The sequence below is a fragment of the Gossypium raimondii genome, chromosome 11, assembly GCF_025698545.1.
Source record: "Gossypium raimondii isolate GPD5lz chromosome 11, ASM2569854v1, whole genome shotgun sequence".
NCBI lineage: Eukaryota > Viridiplantae > Streptophyta > Magnoliopsida > Malvales > Malvaceae > Gossypium > Gossypium raimondii.
Genome location: NC_068575.1, coordinates 59,162,935 through 59,180,352, shown reverse-complemented (window position 1 = coordinate 59,180,352; position 17,418 = coordinate 59,162,935). Strand labels below are relative to the sequence as shown.

The following is a 17,418-nucleotide window of genomic DNA, read 5'->3' as shown; positions in this document are numbered from 1 at the left end:
AATTATCTGAAGAATATATGCCCGAGCATATCGGATTCTTTCTACTTCGGTTGAATCATCATTCGAATTCGGGAATGTGTCTTGTAACCAGCCCATAGCGCCCAAAAGCTCGTAGCACACCGCTCCCCAATCGCCAGATTGAACAGACTCGGTGACTGGGTACTCGTCCACTGGCAATCCCAATTGCAGATTGACATCTTCCAAAGTGATAGTGCACTCTCCACATGGAAGATGGAATGTGTGCGTCTCGAGTCTTCACCTCTCAACCAACGCACTGATAAGTTTCGGGTCCAACTTGCATCTCCGGCCTACTGTCGCCACGTGCCAAAAACCCGCTTCTCGCAGGTAATTCTCTACCAACGGTAATGAAGGACCATGCATATTCCGGATATAGCATTTCAATATCTGATGTACAGACTTTTATAACAAATAATAAGTTAATAATTATTTAAAAATGCATAAATAAAAAATAAATTTAACACTTACCATTTTCATTTGTTCGACGGATATGTGCTTGTTATAAAGACGAATCAGTTTTCCAGCCATTGCTAAATTCGTATAAATTTTTACGATTTAAAAAACATTTTAAAAAAATTAAATTTTTTTAAAAATAATTAAAAATAGGGATTTAAGAGAAATTTAAGAGGAAGTTGAGAGCAAATTGAGATTAAATATGGATTTGAGAGAAATTTGGAAGGAAATTGAGAGCAATTTGAGAGGAAATTGAGAAAGGATTAATTTGTGAAAAAAAAATGAAGGGGTGGAGGGTTTATATATATATTTACCGTTGGGGGGCCAACGGTAAAAAAAATGACCGTTGGCACTGTTCACGCGCGGGGAAAACGCGTCCCTTGGGACGCGCTGACGTGACAAGTGTTGACGTGACAACAAAACGTGTCCACGTTAGCGCGCTTTCTGTCCACGTGGACAAAGCGCGCCCTTGAGGACGTGTTTTCCTGTCACATACCCTGACATTGCGCTGACGTGGACGCGTTTTCGGGGAAAAGGGCCCATTCCAGTAAATAATTATTTACCAAGCCCATTTCGATAAATATTGAAAAAAATGGCTTTTAATTGTATTTTGCCCATAAATATTCATATAGAGTTTGATATATCAAATGATATTGTTTTAAATAATAAATATAAAATAATATTATTTACTTCACTTAATTTGTTAATGTTGTGTTAAGTGTGTATATATATATATATTTAAAAAAAAATGAGAGAGAAAGGGCTTTACACGTAATGAAATGGTCCCCGTTTTAGTCCAAGAGTTTGCGTTCAAGGCTGTTTCTTCAAGTAAACCAACCACCTTCTCCAATAAACTCAAAAGACTACGTGATTATGAGCTGTCCCTCACTTTTTTTTTCTCTTTATAAAAATAAAAAAATATAAATACATAATTTTTATAAACACAAATAAAAAATTAAATATAAATGTAAGTTATTTAATTTAATAAAAAATAGTTATTCAACTATCTTCATACTTTTATTTTGCTCACTTGATATTAAAAATTTTCAAGTAAATTTTGTACTTGTTCCTATTTTGGTCAACCGTTGTTAAATTGATAACGGAAATAATGACATGACTTTTTTCTAACGGGTATAATAACACATTCAATTCTCGATACTTGCATATTCTATCAATTTGATCTTAATTCAAAATAATTCAATTAATTTAACCATTTACATTTACATCATGTTCTAGCAATTTGATTCTCAAACTTCCTAACCTAAGCTTTAAAATTTTAAAACAGAGGCATTCTACGTCTATAAATTTATAACTCCCCAAAAACCTCTCTATTTGTGCAAATATCACATGTAATAAATAACACGTGCAAATATATTATTTCTTAGAAACCAAACAATCAGATCATCACTGAATATCCAATTCCAAAGAACTAAAAATCCAGAATAATTAACATCAAAGTTGCAATTTTTCTTTATGGATGATTTAGCAGATAAAATAGAATCAATTAAAACTAAAAATTCTATTTATTTTTTAAAATTTTCCAACAACAAACAACCTATCTTTGAGCTATGGATTAAATTAGGTAACCATTAAATACAATAAAAGTAGAAATTTAAATGACTCAGAAACTAAAATCCCCGTATAGTGCAATTCTCAAAAACCTTTTAAAGTGTTTTAAAGGTTAAATTTATTAAATATTTAGAATTAGAATCAAATTAATAGAAAAATATATTTTATACCAGTTAAAAAACATCATATCATTAATTTCATTTGAATATATAAATATTAATAACTAAATGTATTATTATACCAGTTAGAAAAATGTCGTATCATTATTTTCATTATCAATTTACAAAATGAATACAAAATTAAAAATTTATAAAGTTGAGAATAGTTGGATGATGACCGAAACGAAAGTTTAAAACCTGCGAGCGGAGCGCCACATCACGACAACCCATCTCACCTACCTAAACTCTTACCAGTTAATTCCTTTCACCAAACCCATTTTGTCCCAAATTAAAAAAAAGAATTAAACAAACACATTTTTAATGGCTTCAAATTAAAGGTTATTACCAGCTTTGTCTGGGGGGTCACCTTCCCCATGTGATATCATGACAAACAAAAACATTTACAAAGAAATCAGGTAGCTACTGAAACAAAGGGCGGAAACTATTAGTTAAACGTTGGTGAAGTAATAATTGCTTGGGTTAATATTTATCTATCTCGAGCCTTTCAACTGCCCACTCATCCTTAGTTTATTTTGTTTGCTTTATTACCCAGCAGCATCAAAGGTTTTTAGTAATTGGACAGACATGTAATGTACTCTTTCTTTCATTTCACCATCATCTTCTTTCTCTTTCTTTTTACTATTTCTCTAATCTCAGTCGTGCACTTATTTATAATGCAAGTTTAACCCAAATTCCTTTGTAATTTCTATGGTCAAAAATCGAAATGTCCAACATTATCTCTTTCACTTGTAGTTATTAGACAATTATTATAAATTCACTAAATGTTTGCATGTATGTATACTTAAAATTTTTTTTCTCAATTTGTCTCATTAGATCCTATGCTTATTATGGGTTTTGAATATAACTTCAAAAGGGGAGATTCTGCTTTGATTTTTGTAGAATCAGGGGAAAACAAAGAAACATGGGAATTTAAACTGGTTAAAGGAGAGAGTGGCCGACAAGGGTTGGATGAGTTACGTCAGGAAAGGGAACATATGGACCATATTTGCACACTCTCAGCATGGACTTCGTGGGTCACTGGTGCTGTTTTGTAATTAGATTTGCTGTCGGTATGGCTTTTAGGTCTCCAATTGTGCTTTGTTTTCATTAAACATAACATTATAAACCAAAAATGAAAAAAAAAAAATATCTTGAACAAAAATGAAAAATAGAATGCTATGATTACCCCAGTTGATTACTAAAATTTGAGTATAGAAGATGGATATGTCTCCTACACGGTAAGTGTTTCCAAACAAAATATATTCTCTCTTAATTAAAAAGATGATATATATATATATGAAAAAGGATATATAAACCAACCCTAAATTCAAACCCCTTTGTCTCCATGGTCAAAGGCATTGGTTTGAAGTTGTCTATCATGCTAATAATTTTTTTTATTTTTAATTTTCAAAAATTCTAACCCCTATGTCTCTATGGTCAAATGCATTGTTTGAAGTTCTGTATTATGCTTATAAATTTATTTTTTCAAAATTTTCTCTGCCTTATATATATCTCTCAATTCCGAAAGACATAGCCATTACCAACAACAATCAAAGTTTTCTGTTTCCCAACACTTGTTCAAACAAACAGCAAACTATCATTTTAGTTTTATGTTTTGTTTTTCCTGGCTAGTTTTGATCAAAGCATTGCTTTCACACTTTTGGCCAAAGGCAAAGGCTACTAAGTACACATAACTTATATCAGAGGCTTAAAAGGAAATTGATTATGGGGCTGTTGTCGAGAATAGTCACGTGCAATTCTCACGGACAAGATTCTTCTTACTTCCTAGGATGGCAAGAATACGAGAAAAACCCATACCATGAAGTCAACAATCCTCAGGGAATTATTCAAATGGGTCTTGCAGAGAATCAGGTAAATTTAAAAAAAAAACCCAGAAAAATACAGAGTACATTGTTTTCTATAATTAAAGATCTTTGTACTATGGTAGAAATGGAATGTCTCAAATGTACTTGTGTTTTTTTTTTCAGCTATCGTTTGATCTGCCTGAGTCATGGTTGGCTAAGAACTCAGATGCAGCTGGTTTTAAGAGAGATGGGCAATCCATATTCAAAGAGCTTGCTCTTTTCCAAGATTATCATGGCCTCCCTGCATTCAAAAAAGTAAGCTAAAAAAACTTGGTTATTTTATGACCTTAAAGATAAGTCTCGATGGGTCCACTCTGCAATGTCTTAACTTATATTAAATCTTTTCATAACTTTATTCCACAGGCATTGGTTGATTTCATGGCTGAAATCAGAGGGAACAAAGTAACTTTTGACCCAAATCACATTGTTCTTACCGCCGGTGCAACTTCCGCTAATGAAACTCTCATGTTTTGTCTCGCTGAACAAGGCGACGCTTTCCTCCTTCCGACGCCGTATTATCCAGGGTATGTTCAAAACTGTTCATCTTTCGTACGTATTGCTCTAAATGTTAAAACATAATTAATTTGTTCATCTTTTCTCTTACAGATTCGATAGAGACCTGAAATGGCGAACTGGGGTTGAAATTGTACCCATCCAATGTACCAGTTCTAATCGCTTCCAAATCACTGCACCTGCCCTTGAAGAAGCTTATCAACAAGCTCAAAGAAAGAACCTGAGGGTGAAAGGGGTGTTAGTCACCAACCCCTCGAATCCATTGGGCACAACCATGAGAAGAGACGAATTGGATCTTCTCATTAACTTCATCACGGACAAAGAAATTCATTTAATCAGCGATGAAATTTACTCTGGAACTGTTTTTAGCTCCCCAGGCTTCGTTAGTATCATGGAGGTTTTAAAAGATCGAAGCCTCGAACAAACTCCTGTCTGGGAAAGAGTTCATATCGTTTACAGTCTTTCGAAGGATCTAGGTCTCCCTGGTTTTCGAGTTGGTGCAATTTACTCCAACGATCCCATTGTTGTGGCCGCCGCCACAAAAATGTCCAGCTTCGGTCTAGTTTCTTCTCAAACACAGTACCTTCTCTCTGCCATGTTATCCGACAAGAAGTTCACGAAAGAATACATGGCCAAAAACCAGAAGCGGCTTCAAAAGCAACAAAGCAAGCTAGTTTCCGGTCTAGAAAAAGCCGGCATCGGTTGCTTAGAAAGCAATGCAGGGCTGTTCTGTTGGGTCGACATGAGACACCTTTTGAGCTCCAACACATTTGAAGCCGAAATGGAGCTTTGGAAGAGAATAGTTTACGATGTTAAGCTGAACATTTCTCCTGGTTCTTCATGTCATTGCAGTGAACCAGGGTGGTTCCGAGTTTGCTTCGCTAATATCTCCGAAGATACACTTAAACTCGCCATGCAACGCTTGAAATCCTTTGTTGATTCCGTCGCCATTAACAACCAAAGCCACCAAGAGTTGAAGAACTCAAGGAAGAAGTTCCGCACCAAATGGGTTTTCCGGCTATCGTTTCAATCATTCCATGATCGGGAGCAAGATGAACGATAAGTCTGGCCAAAATGATACCAGTATCATTTTTAACTTTTTCAGAGATTTTTTTCTTCCATCGAATAAATTTGTCCAAAGTAATTATTTCTTTAATTGTAGACAAAGAAGAAACTGCACTCAATCCGTATGTGGTTTTGAAGTGTGTTTAGTTTCATTACTTGTAAAATTTAAGTTAGCACTTGGCATGAAAATCTTCTTGAATTTACAATATAAACCGTTGTCTCCATCAATCTTTTTATTACCTTTCACGTGTATAATTTATTTGTTAATCACTTGTATTTATTCTTTTTCAAAAAACGCTAGAATCCGTATTTCAAACCTACCCGATAACACTATAAAAGTATAAGGATTCTACAAAAATACCCTTTCAAGGGTGATTGTATTGATCATCAGCTGCGTTTGTGCTTGCCACTCCTCCATTCATTGTGGCGCAACCGACCTTAGCAAATGCACGAGAGTTGGGGTTCCCCAAAATACATTCTTTGGTGTATATATATGAGAGGTTGAAACAAATTTATCCGTGGAATATTCCTACGTACAGTTACTCTAACCTTTCTATTCTCTTCAACTAAAACAAAGATTGTATAGATATACACATAAAGCTTGCAACTGTTTTTGTTTTGTTTCAAAGTCTTCACCTACTACGCAAGCTAAATGGAAAGAAGAGTTACTTGCAAGAAATGTTAAAAAGGTGGAATAGGGTTTGAAGTTTCTAGGGTTTTTGAGTGCTTAATAAGCTTGAGAATGAAACACGGTTTTCCAGTCAACTTAAAGACTGTTTTCATGCTTTTTAGTCATCAGGAATTTTAACAAGGCAAACAAAAGCATGTCGATGAATAGTTGGGTGATTATGTTGTCGAGGACTTGAGGGAAAAGAAAAGAAAGAAAGAAAGTAGGCTTACGTTAATATTTTAAAAGATGACATTATCTAAACGTTCATTCCAAATGATGTGGTAGTTTCTTATTCGTTATTCATTAATATATAACTAAAGATTGATTATAAGAATAAATAATCACTCAAATATGGCTTAGTTTTCAACAACCAGAATTGTATCGAATTAACGTTAGAATGTAGATTTCTAAAGTGATATTATATGGTGAAAAGATGACGGCCCTCTAAAATTTATTTAATTATTTAACTATTAAAACTTATAAATATGTTTATAAGGTACATCCCTAAATGGAAAAGAAAAGTCCTCTAATTATTGTTTTGCATATTATAGGAAATTAATTCACGAATATGGGAGCGTTAAGCTTATGATTTATTGATTTAGGTGCTAATTCTACTAGTTAGGGTTTGATTATTAGATATCTAGCTGCTTTAATTTTTAAGAAACGCTTGTTTAGTCATGGCTTCCATCCTTGTTTATATTATTAATTTAATTGTTCGCTTTTTTTTTTATATAAGTGGAGTTTTTCCTTTGTTTCAACATCATTAACGAGGTTTTATAATCTGATTATTTTTGATAAATTAAAATTTATATATTAGATCAAAAGTAAATTCTATTTTCATTAAAAAATTATCTATTTATTTTTTAAAATTTTTCTTTAAACTATTGCAAAATCGCGAGCTTAAACAAAACAAATTGTTATAGGATGAATTTACAAGTTTTCATGATATTTTTATCCTAATTCCAAGTATTCTATGAACTTAAAATAAATAAAAAAAATTGCAGTTTTCTTACAGGCAATTAATAATGCATCGTAATAATAACAATGATAAAAATGAGATGATGAAGTAGAATAAACATCAAATTAATAAATGTTTAGCACGTGACATGTGGGAACTTAAGGGTGGGTTTGGATGGGCGATTGGGTGCGGTGCGTTTAGTTTACTTTTTGTCTCACGCTACAGTATCGCTACAGTATCTAATCTCACCGCCACCGCTATTTTTACACTAACCGTAGATAAACGCACCGTCCATCCAAACCCACCCTAAATCTCTAGAATCTAAACTCAAAACTAAACCAAAATAATTATTTGCATTATGCAAATCTTTTCGGTTATATTTACTCTCTCTTTCTTTTTAATTTTGAGCAAAAAAGACCAATAAATTTATTCATATATAGTCTTTTTTTATTTTAAAAAATGATGGTTGCTTGTCCTTATAGGTGCAATACCGGTCGCAACTGTCTACATCCTTTAACGTGATGAATAATATGGTCTCTAAGATTTGCTTTCAATTTTTTTCTTTATTCTTTTTGTATAAATAATATAATACCTTATGTTCTTGTTAAATATTTATATTTTTAACAATCTCATTATACCCATAAAATAAGAGAATAACGTGATTCAATATATTCGAACTCACGACTTCTTAATTACTTTGACAATAACGCTTAAAGCCATTAAATTCTAATTCACAATAAAATGAATTCTTTACCATGCATTGAGTTAACAATTTTGCAGCTAAAGTAAAGTGAACAGTTAGTAACTTAACTGAATAATTATTTACGTGAATTGCATTAAACAGTAAGAATTTCAATATTCTTTAAATAAAATTTTGGTTTTAAATATTATGAATGAAGCCGGTTGAGTTTTAGTTCGGTTGGCATCGATATTATTGTTAATGTAAAAGGACGTGGGTTCAAACATACTGAAGCGTACTTATTCTCATATTTAAGGGTAGAAATGGGTTATTGTTAATTCTAATTTCAAACATTCATATGAAAGTTTCTTTTAATTTGGGTTTGTCCCACTTGACTTTAAAATAATCAAAGTCGTATAATATGACTATTTGATACCAAAATTTAAAAATAAATAAATAAAGAATGGAAAAATAGACATGAAAACGATTGATTAAGAAAAGGTTTGTCTCAACAATTTCTAAACACCAACATAAAAATTAGACCTTAATTTCCTGCCCCTTATATACTAATACATAACAAAGATTATAGAGACATTGACATGAAATAATTAATTAATGGAAGAAAAATGATGTGATATATTTATATCCTCAATAAAATAAACAATGTAATTTTAACCAAAGATGTTAATACAAGTAATTTTATGATACAATTTAATACAACATAATATCATAGGAAGATATAAATATATCAGAATCTTAAATGACATAAAATTCTTAACGTGTTAAAAATAATTTATATAAATATAACACTTGAAATATGATTGTAACATATTGTAGAAAATTTAACACGAGCATGATTCAAGTTTCCAATTTATTTTGCACAATATGTTGACGTGACCAAATTTGATTACTGGGTATGGGAATCATGTGGGTTTCACATGATCAAAGACAAACCAGCACATGCAAATTCCCAAAGGGAACATAGAAACCACCTGCACTGCACAATCCCACAATATAATACATATAATTAATGCAAGATAAATATGCAAAATTATGAGAAAAATCAAGTCTGGCAATATCATATATGACATATTTCAACAAAAAAATTATATGAATTGTATAATTTTAAACACTTTAAATATTATTATGGTAGGAGAAATATATATAGGAATGATTAATTAAACCTCATATATTAGAAGAAGGCAGAGTGAAGGGAGGAAGCAACCTGGTATGCACCCCCTTGGGTGCTGCTGTGGTTCATGAATACAAGAAGGCCCCAGCTGAACATGGCTGACTGCTCACTGCCATCCCCTTTCGTGCCTCATCAAACCTAGCCCACTTCCCATTCCCTGAAATAAGTTTTGTTTTCTTTTTCTTAAAACAAAAAATAGAATCTTGAATTTGGGTCCCATCAATGGGAGCTCCAGATGTAGACTGGTATTAATGATTTTGGAATTTAAATTTACTTTTTTTTTAATCATTGAGCAATTACAGATTTTTCTTCGTATTGTATTTGTCATTATTTTAAATTGTTATACGAAAAGTTTTGTTCATGAAAACGCGTCACCAACACAAATACTGAAAAAAAGAAAAAATCTCAATTATTATCGGTAGTATTGTTAATGTAAGAAAACATAAGTTTAAATGAGTTAAAACATATTTATTTTTCTATTTAAGAGTTGATAAGGAATTATAAGTAGTTTTAAGAATTGTATTAAAAAAAAGTGAAATGTATTTATTTTAAAAAAAATTGATGGCCGATTGAGTCTTAACTCGATTGACATGTGTATTGTTGTTAATATAAGATGATGTCGGTTCAAGTGCACTGAAATGCATTGTCCTCCTATTTATGGGTTAAGAGGGACTATGGATAATTTTAAGCATTGTGTCGAAGAGAGCAGATAGATTGTTCAAAAAAATATTTTATAAGAAAATAAATTAAAACAAAAGATTTTAAATGAGATATTAGTTTTTAAGATTAGAAAGACCTAAATGCCCATAATCTATTTTCATTATTATAAATGGGTTTGACTTTTATTTAAATTCTTTGACTACTTGACTATTAAACATCATACTCAATTAAAGACTCTATTATAATGGTGAAATTGTAAATCTCTATTAATCGATTTTAGTCTTTTCTAAAGATAAAATACTAAATAGGTCCTTGAATTTTGTCATTTTATTTAGAGAAACTCCTAAAGTTTTGTACACTCAAAACTCTATTTTGTAACCAAAAAGCCCTTAACCTTTACCTTGTATCCAAATAAGCTCCTAACATTTAATTTACACCTAATTAATAAACTCTTAAGATACATTAACATTTCTTTTAAAAGAAGGGCTAATTTAAGTATATATATTAAAAGATAGCGGCTTACTTAGGTATAATAAAAGCATAAAGGACTTATTCAACAAATATAAACTAGTTTAAAAACTATATAATAGTTTAGCTTTTATATAAATAACTAGAAATCCTATCCTCCTACACATATGCGTGTAGAAATCACAAATTTAGAATATAAATATGTGTTTAAAAATAACATACAATAATAAACAATGAAACGTATGATTTGAAACTAATTAATCATAATAGTACATGAAATATGTACGAGATTAAAATAAAAATATATATAGATTAAGCTATAAGTAAAACAAAAATTAAACACATAAATACATTGTATTAACATTACTGCAATTTTTATCATGGTGTTGACATCAATCAAGAGTTAGTGTCGAGCTGACTTGTGATACCAAATCAGCTAGCAACATTATTAATATATACAACTGATTCAGATAATAGATTGTATATGTTAAAATAAGAATGTACACAATATATCAAAATGAAGCTTTGTTAAGTGATAAATTTAAGAATTTATCAATCCAATAATTGATGTGGATTCAAATCTTACCATATGCATATTTTTAGTTTTTATTTTTAAGTAAAAGACTAAAATACCCTCGAATAATGTAACTTATTTTGATTATAGAATGACATTTTCGTAACTTTTCTAACCGATTTGGTGCTCAATTAACTCGTTACACCAACTAATCAGGGGCTTTATTAATAGTATAGATAATGCATTTTAAATTTTATTTGAACTTAATCTATTTTTAATTATTTTAAGGTTAAAATAGTAAGTTTATCATTATAGTTTGATAAACTTATCTGTAGCTAAACTTATTTATTAAGTCTTTTATTGAGGTGGTGTCCCCTATCAACCAAATTCCTAACTCAATTAAGGAATCCTTTTATTGAGTTGGTGTTACCCATCAACCGGGTCCCAACTCAACTCAGTTAGGGAATTGGCAAAAAATCATTTTAGTTGCAAGGAAAGCTATATGATTATGTGTGTTTTCGTTTATATTTTTATAAATCACTAAAAAGTTGTCCATAATGAAATTTGAACTAAGGATATTATATATATAAAACCTTTTCATTTACCATTTGAACTAAAATGTTTTTTTCATTAATTATGAAACTTTAATAAATATATCTATTATATGCATTTAATGTTAATATGATGTATTTATATATAATAAAATTTCGCTTTACTCACAATTTAACCTATTTTTAAATTTAAATATTGTACATATTTCATGTATTATTATGATTAATTAATTTCAAATCATATGTTTCATCATTTATTGTATATTACTTTTAAACATACATCTACGTTCTAATTTCATAGTTTCATGCGTGTGATAGAATTTCTAGTAATTTATTATTGCCCTTATTTTGTTTCATTGAACATTACACTAAATTCAACTATTTTTCAATGTTTCGAAGAGCGTATTACATATATTAATAATAAAAACAATAATTTATTTAATAAAATACTACAAATTAAAACTTAGCAACCAAAAAAAAAGCATTGAATGTTTATTTGATTAAATAATTAAGAAGTAGGCTCAATTAATTTCCTATACTGGGTTCCGAACTGGTTATTTATATCTGATTTCAAACTTAGAGTATGAAAAAAAATGCTGTTAAGCTCAATTCTAAATTTGATTATTATAATCCAAGTTTAATTTGCGTTGAATAATAACAAAAAACCTACCTTGTGTTTACATTGATATTTTTTAGATTTTGCGAGAAGGGTAAAGATTAAACAAATTTGTTCAGCCCATGCGTTTGCATATGGAGAAACAGAGAGGATGTGTAATTAATTATATACATAATGTCAGGAAAAAGTATGCTTTGATGTTTGGTTGTCCAATAGGCAATAACCCTTTTTCAAAAGTTGGCTCAACATCTTGCCTTGATTTCAACCAACATCACCATTTCTAAACATGAATATCTTCCTATATGTATATTCCTCTTCCTCACCATGTTCTGATTTCAAAAACAACGGAAAAGAAAACATGTGTGTTCTAAGGGAAGAGTCTATTTGAAAGATTATGACCTTATATATACAAGTAACATAATTCCTATTTCGAGGGATTTGCTGGTAGGTTTTGAAAAGTGGAAACTTGCATTCCTTTCTGCAAACATTTAGCTTTCCTTTTTTGCAGCTAGAAAGTGGTGGAGATATGCCTCTGAATCCTTGTGGTTTTTGGCCTAAACTTTTGACGTTGCTTTCCTTAACAAGCAAATCAAAGGATTTGTCCTTACTCCTTGCCCCCACAATCAATTAAACTAATTTATAAGCGGAAAAAGCAGACGTTTTAGTTAATTTAAGGCATTCATCTGCCCCACCCCACCTATGGCAACCACTATAAACAAAAACTAGTGATTACAGTTTGTTTTTTCTTTCCCCAGCATGCCGAATTTCGTTACTCCCATCTCATGGTAGTTTTGTGAATAGGGGAATCTGCCCATTGAGGCCCGGCTCAAGTAGTTTATGGCCTCCTATACCCAATTCCCTATGAAGCCCACAGCCCACCACCAATTATTAGGCTCACAGATGAGTTCAAAAAGGGACATGAAAGAAAACTTCGGAGAATTAAATGATGCTCTGCTTTTTAGAATTCCAAATGTTAGACTGAATTTGATTCCAAGAGAAGCTGGTATGGCCATTTACTGGGTTGCTTGTCTGCCCACCCAAAAGATGGGTCTATTTGGCTGTAATAGGAAGCCACCTTCTTCTTTAGTACACATTCGGATGGACTGCCAGCTCCACATTGTTGATTTGTTTTCTTTGTCATGTTAGGTACACATAGATTTGTTTATCTTTCCCCAAACTGTACTTAACTTGCTTGGTTAGTTCTAAGTGCTGTACTTTGGTTTTATTGGAATAATATGAACGTTCCCTACTTCACAAGTGGGTTAAAATGATTTATTTTTTAATCCTTTTAAATATTAATTAAGAATATGTGATGACATTTTAACTCCACTTATGAAGTTAAAAAACTTTATTTTCAACATAGTAAAATATTATTCCTATTACGAATGTGCTAAGAAATTAACTCTTGATAATCTCATTATAGATTCTAATTATATTTGCTCTTTTTAACACAATACCTAGAACTATCCATAACCCTTCCCTAATTCATAAATGGGAGAATAATGTGTTTTAGCGCACTCAAACTCACGTCTTCCCATATTAGCAACAATACCCATACCAATCAAGCTAAGACTCAATTCGAAATTAGCTCTTGATAATTAAACTCTGAACTTTCTTTAAAAGCTTTAGAATTATTGGTGACATTCTTATGGCGGTAATAGATTAAATGGATTATGATTTGTGTAAATAAGAACACATATTTTACTCTATAAACAAACTTAATCAAATTTAATTCAATCAATATGAACACATAACTCAAACCTAGAACTTTATCAAATTCAAATCAAACTTCTTATAACTCGATTAATTACGTAGGGTTAAAGTATTGTTTGTAGAATTAATGGACACATGTTAAAGCATTTACAACATTACTTATTACATAATCATCCGTAAACGAAATTTGAAATGATAATTACTTTGTCAGGATTTGGAATTTAAAGTAGAATTATTATCGTGTGAAAAGAATAGTCGAATTGGTGCTTAATTAATGTACTTGGACAAATCTTAAATTTTAATGTAATTGACATTATTATTTTTCTTGGATCTATCTCTTTATTTCTTTACCAAGTTTAGGTAAAATCCAATTAACCAACCCAGAAAGGATTAAATGCACATTTCATCTATTAAAATTTATACTTTCCTCGCATTAAAACTTCATAATTACAAGAGTTATGTTTATTAAGAACTGTTTTCTTTATCATTTACATTATTAGTTGACCAAAATATTATGTAATCATGACACATGCAAAAGAAAAATCATGTCATGTCATGATTTGATCTTGTTGTTTTAACTTGGATAAAATCAATTAAAAAAAATGACGGCACATCAAAAAATTAAGAAAGAAAATTTAGGTAAGATAATTAATTATTCATTACGTACCAACTATTGTGATTCACGAATCAAATTCGTATTTAACCCTATGGGGGATCTGATGGTACATGAAGGAAGCTTCACACATCTTAATTAGGAATGGTCATTTGCCTCGGTTGTATTTACAAGGATTGGAGAGTTTAAACTTTTTGCAATCACAATGGTTCATCTTCATGCGGAAGACAATGACATTTTTGGCTCAGGATTGAACTCACTCTATATTCCCATTATTTGCTATGATGCAAAATGCACATTTATATAATATTAACATTATGGCATAACGCAATAATTTCGGCCACTATCATTCTCTGTTACAACCCCCATTAATATTTCTTTTGCTACAATAAATAACTTAAATTCAATTTGGTTAGATTCGACAACAACATTAATTGCCCATTGGTAATTTTTACCCCTTTTTCTTCTTAGAGAAAATTCTTTTTCCTAACCTTGCCAACCATCATATTTATGTCTTATAAAAGGTGATGTTTTTTTGTTATCAATGGGAGGAGAATAGTATTGCTTAAGATCGAATTTAAACTCTCACGCTTACAAGAGGTTGTCGATTAAAGATAATGCTTAATTTTTGGATTTAAAGACAAATAAATATTCATTATTATGGTATTAGTTTACTAATTAATTTTAGGGTGAACTACACTAGTAGTCATCCAATTATTTAATTTTTTGTCATTGGTAGTTAGACTACTAACAATGCAGCTTTTAAAATTGACATAGTAACAACTTTAACCCTCAACTTTTATACATTGTGTAATTTGGTCTTTTTTAGTTTTACTTCTATTTGTGACATTGAGGGTTAACTTAAAAAATGAGAAAAGATGAAAATTATTATATTGGATTTTTGGGTGTTTTCATTTTGGTACATTTCGATCAAATTAGTTGATAGATTTTTTTAGCTTTTTAGGTGAAAGTGTCACAAAGAAAAGAAAAATTGAAAAATAATCAAATTGAATAGTATGTAAACACTGAGGGGTTAATTTTTTTAGAATCAAGATTAGATTAACATAATATTTAAATGTTGAGGGTTAAAGTTGCTATTATGTCAATTTTAAAAGTTGTCATCACATCATCTTTCCTTTACCATTTAACGATGGGTGACCAAAAAAATTGAATGAATAAATGATCATTTTGTAACTTTTCATAGTTGAGTGGTTAAAAAAATAAGTTACCCAATAATTGAGTGAAGTTTACCCTTAATTTTATTTTCATTGGAAAAGAAAGATGCCACATTTAAGTTTGGCATTTGTTATTGTCATTCAATGGCGTTGGCTAGCTCTCCTCTAAAAATATGTGCTATCGCCGTAAACCCACCAAATTCAGCCAAATCTGAAGATCAGCAAACAGAAAAGCTTAATTAAACTGAATATCCTTTCCAAATTTCAATTGATTTGCAATAATAATACAATTTTTATGCAAAGTTTCAAATTTGATCCAATGATGGTTAAGTTATAAGAAAATAAAAAGAAATACTAAAGTATAGAGAAAAAGAAGTCATTATGTTTCCTGGAACAAGGGTGCATCTCACTTTTCTGATAAATAACTGTCCTAGGGACCATAGAGTCCCTGAATGAAACTAACATTCCCTATCATTTTTATGTCTTAATTATTGTTTTTTTCAGTAATTTTTGGGGTTTAGTTTATATGATGCGGATGAAGTTAAAATTTTATTTTAGAAAGGTTAAAGATGAATCATAAATTATCAATGGCTAAAATACTAACATGAAATATCATAAAATTTAAGGAATTAATTAATAAATCTACCATTTTGGGTTCCATTGTATTTTTCCTCGATGTTGATGCAAATTCAAAATGGATGATGAAAAAAATACCATACATTATTTATTAATTTAAATGTAAAAACACCTAAAAGAGTAATTCTAACTTAAGTAAACCACAAAACTAATCAAAGACTAATCAACGAGGAATCATTGTGGGATCAACAAACCTAAAACAAAAGCATGATCTCATGCAATATGCAAGTGTTTTGTCAGTATTATTTTAGGGTTTTAATAATGTTTTAATGAGTTAACCAAACTTGTTAATCAGTATATATAGCCCACAAAAGCATTATTGGGAAGTGCATATATACACAACATATATATCTAGGGGGCAGGGGAATGGGCAGATGATACCAGTAGGCCCCAAACCTCTCCACATCAACTTTCAAGTTAAGCTAAGTTCCGGATTCTTGATGATGAATTATAACTCTTTGAAACTCTCCCATGGTGTTAATTTGTACCTACTTCCCCCCCCCCCCCCTTTTTTTTTATTTTCCTAGCAAACAAACAAGAAAACAAAGAAACTAGCTACCACAATCACATGATGATTGAAGCTAAAGTTTGAAAAGTAATATTATCATTTGAAATTATAAGAGATAGTGGGCAATCCTTTTCTAATCTCCACAATCATAATGAGCAAGGGAAAAAATATTAACCCACCAGCCTCTTTATATATAAATAAATAAATAAAAGAATGGATCAAGGGAAAATAGTTGGTAAAGCATGTTGACATGATACCCATGTCTATACAGTTAAACAAGGAATGGAGGGGGAGACAGTTCATGTGGTATGTAATAAAGGGAAGTTGTTAATATCCAATGATGTCCCCCCTTTGATATCATATATAATTTCAAATTAAGGCAGGCTTTAATAATTACCAAATAATACTACTATTATTATAAATCATATCATCAATTTTGCTTCTTTGAAAAGAAAATTTTATAGCATAAGCAATCTTTGAATGGGTGCAAAAATTTTGGCCATGTTTATTTTATATAAATTAGTAGTAATTAATATTGTTTAGGAAAGATTGAAAACAAAAAGAAATAATGAAGATATTTTTAGAAAAAAAAAACAGATCTTTAAACCTTTTCTAATTAATTTTATCTTAATAATTATACATTTTGTAATTAAATTTTAAATAAAAATAATCGAGGGAATAATTATATATGTATATGAAAAAAAAATTGTATTCGCAGAATGAATGAAAGTTCATTTGACGTTTATTATAATCTACCAACTTAAGACACGTGGCAGCGGCCATATGAGAAGTGCACTTCACTTGCTGGAGATTGGGTGGCCATC

At 30.6% G+C, this 17,418-nt stretch overlaps 1 protein-coding gene across 1 annotated transcript; it reads left to right on the top strand.

Moving 5' to 3' along the window:
• Positions 1-3,742: 3,742 nt before the first annotated feature.
• On the top strand, positions 3,743-5,863 carry LOC105802246 (1-aminocyclopropane-1-carboxylate synthase 3). Its single transcript, XM_012633776.2, has 4 exons — positions 3,743-4,070; positions 4,187-4,318; positions 4,427-4,587; positions 4,670-5,863. The coding sequence occupies exons 1-4, from the start codon at positions 3,924-3,926 to the stop codon at positions 5,637-5,639; spliced, it is 1,410 nt and encodes a 469-aa protein (XP_012489230.1). The 5' UTR covers positions 3,743-3,923; the 3' UTR covers positions 5,640-5,863.
• Positions 5,864-17,418: the final 11,555 nt, after the last annotated feature.

Coding starts and splice junctions, on each gene's coding strand:
- LOC105802246 (XM_012633776.2), top strand. CDS start 3,924: ATGGGGCTGTTGTCGAGAATAGTCACGTGCAATTCTCACGGACAAGAT. Junction 4,319..4,426: donor GCCTCCCTGCATTCAAAAAA/GTAAGCTAAAAA, acceptor TTTATTCCACAG/GCATTGGTTGATTTCATGGC. Junction 4,588..4,669: donor CCGACGCCGTATTATCCAGG/GTATGTTCAAAA, acceptor TTTCTCTTACAG/ATTCGATAGAGACCTGAAAT.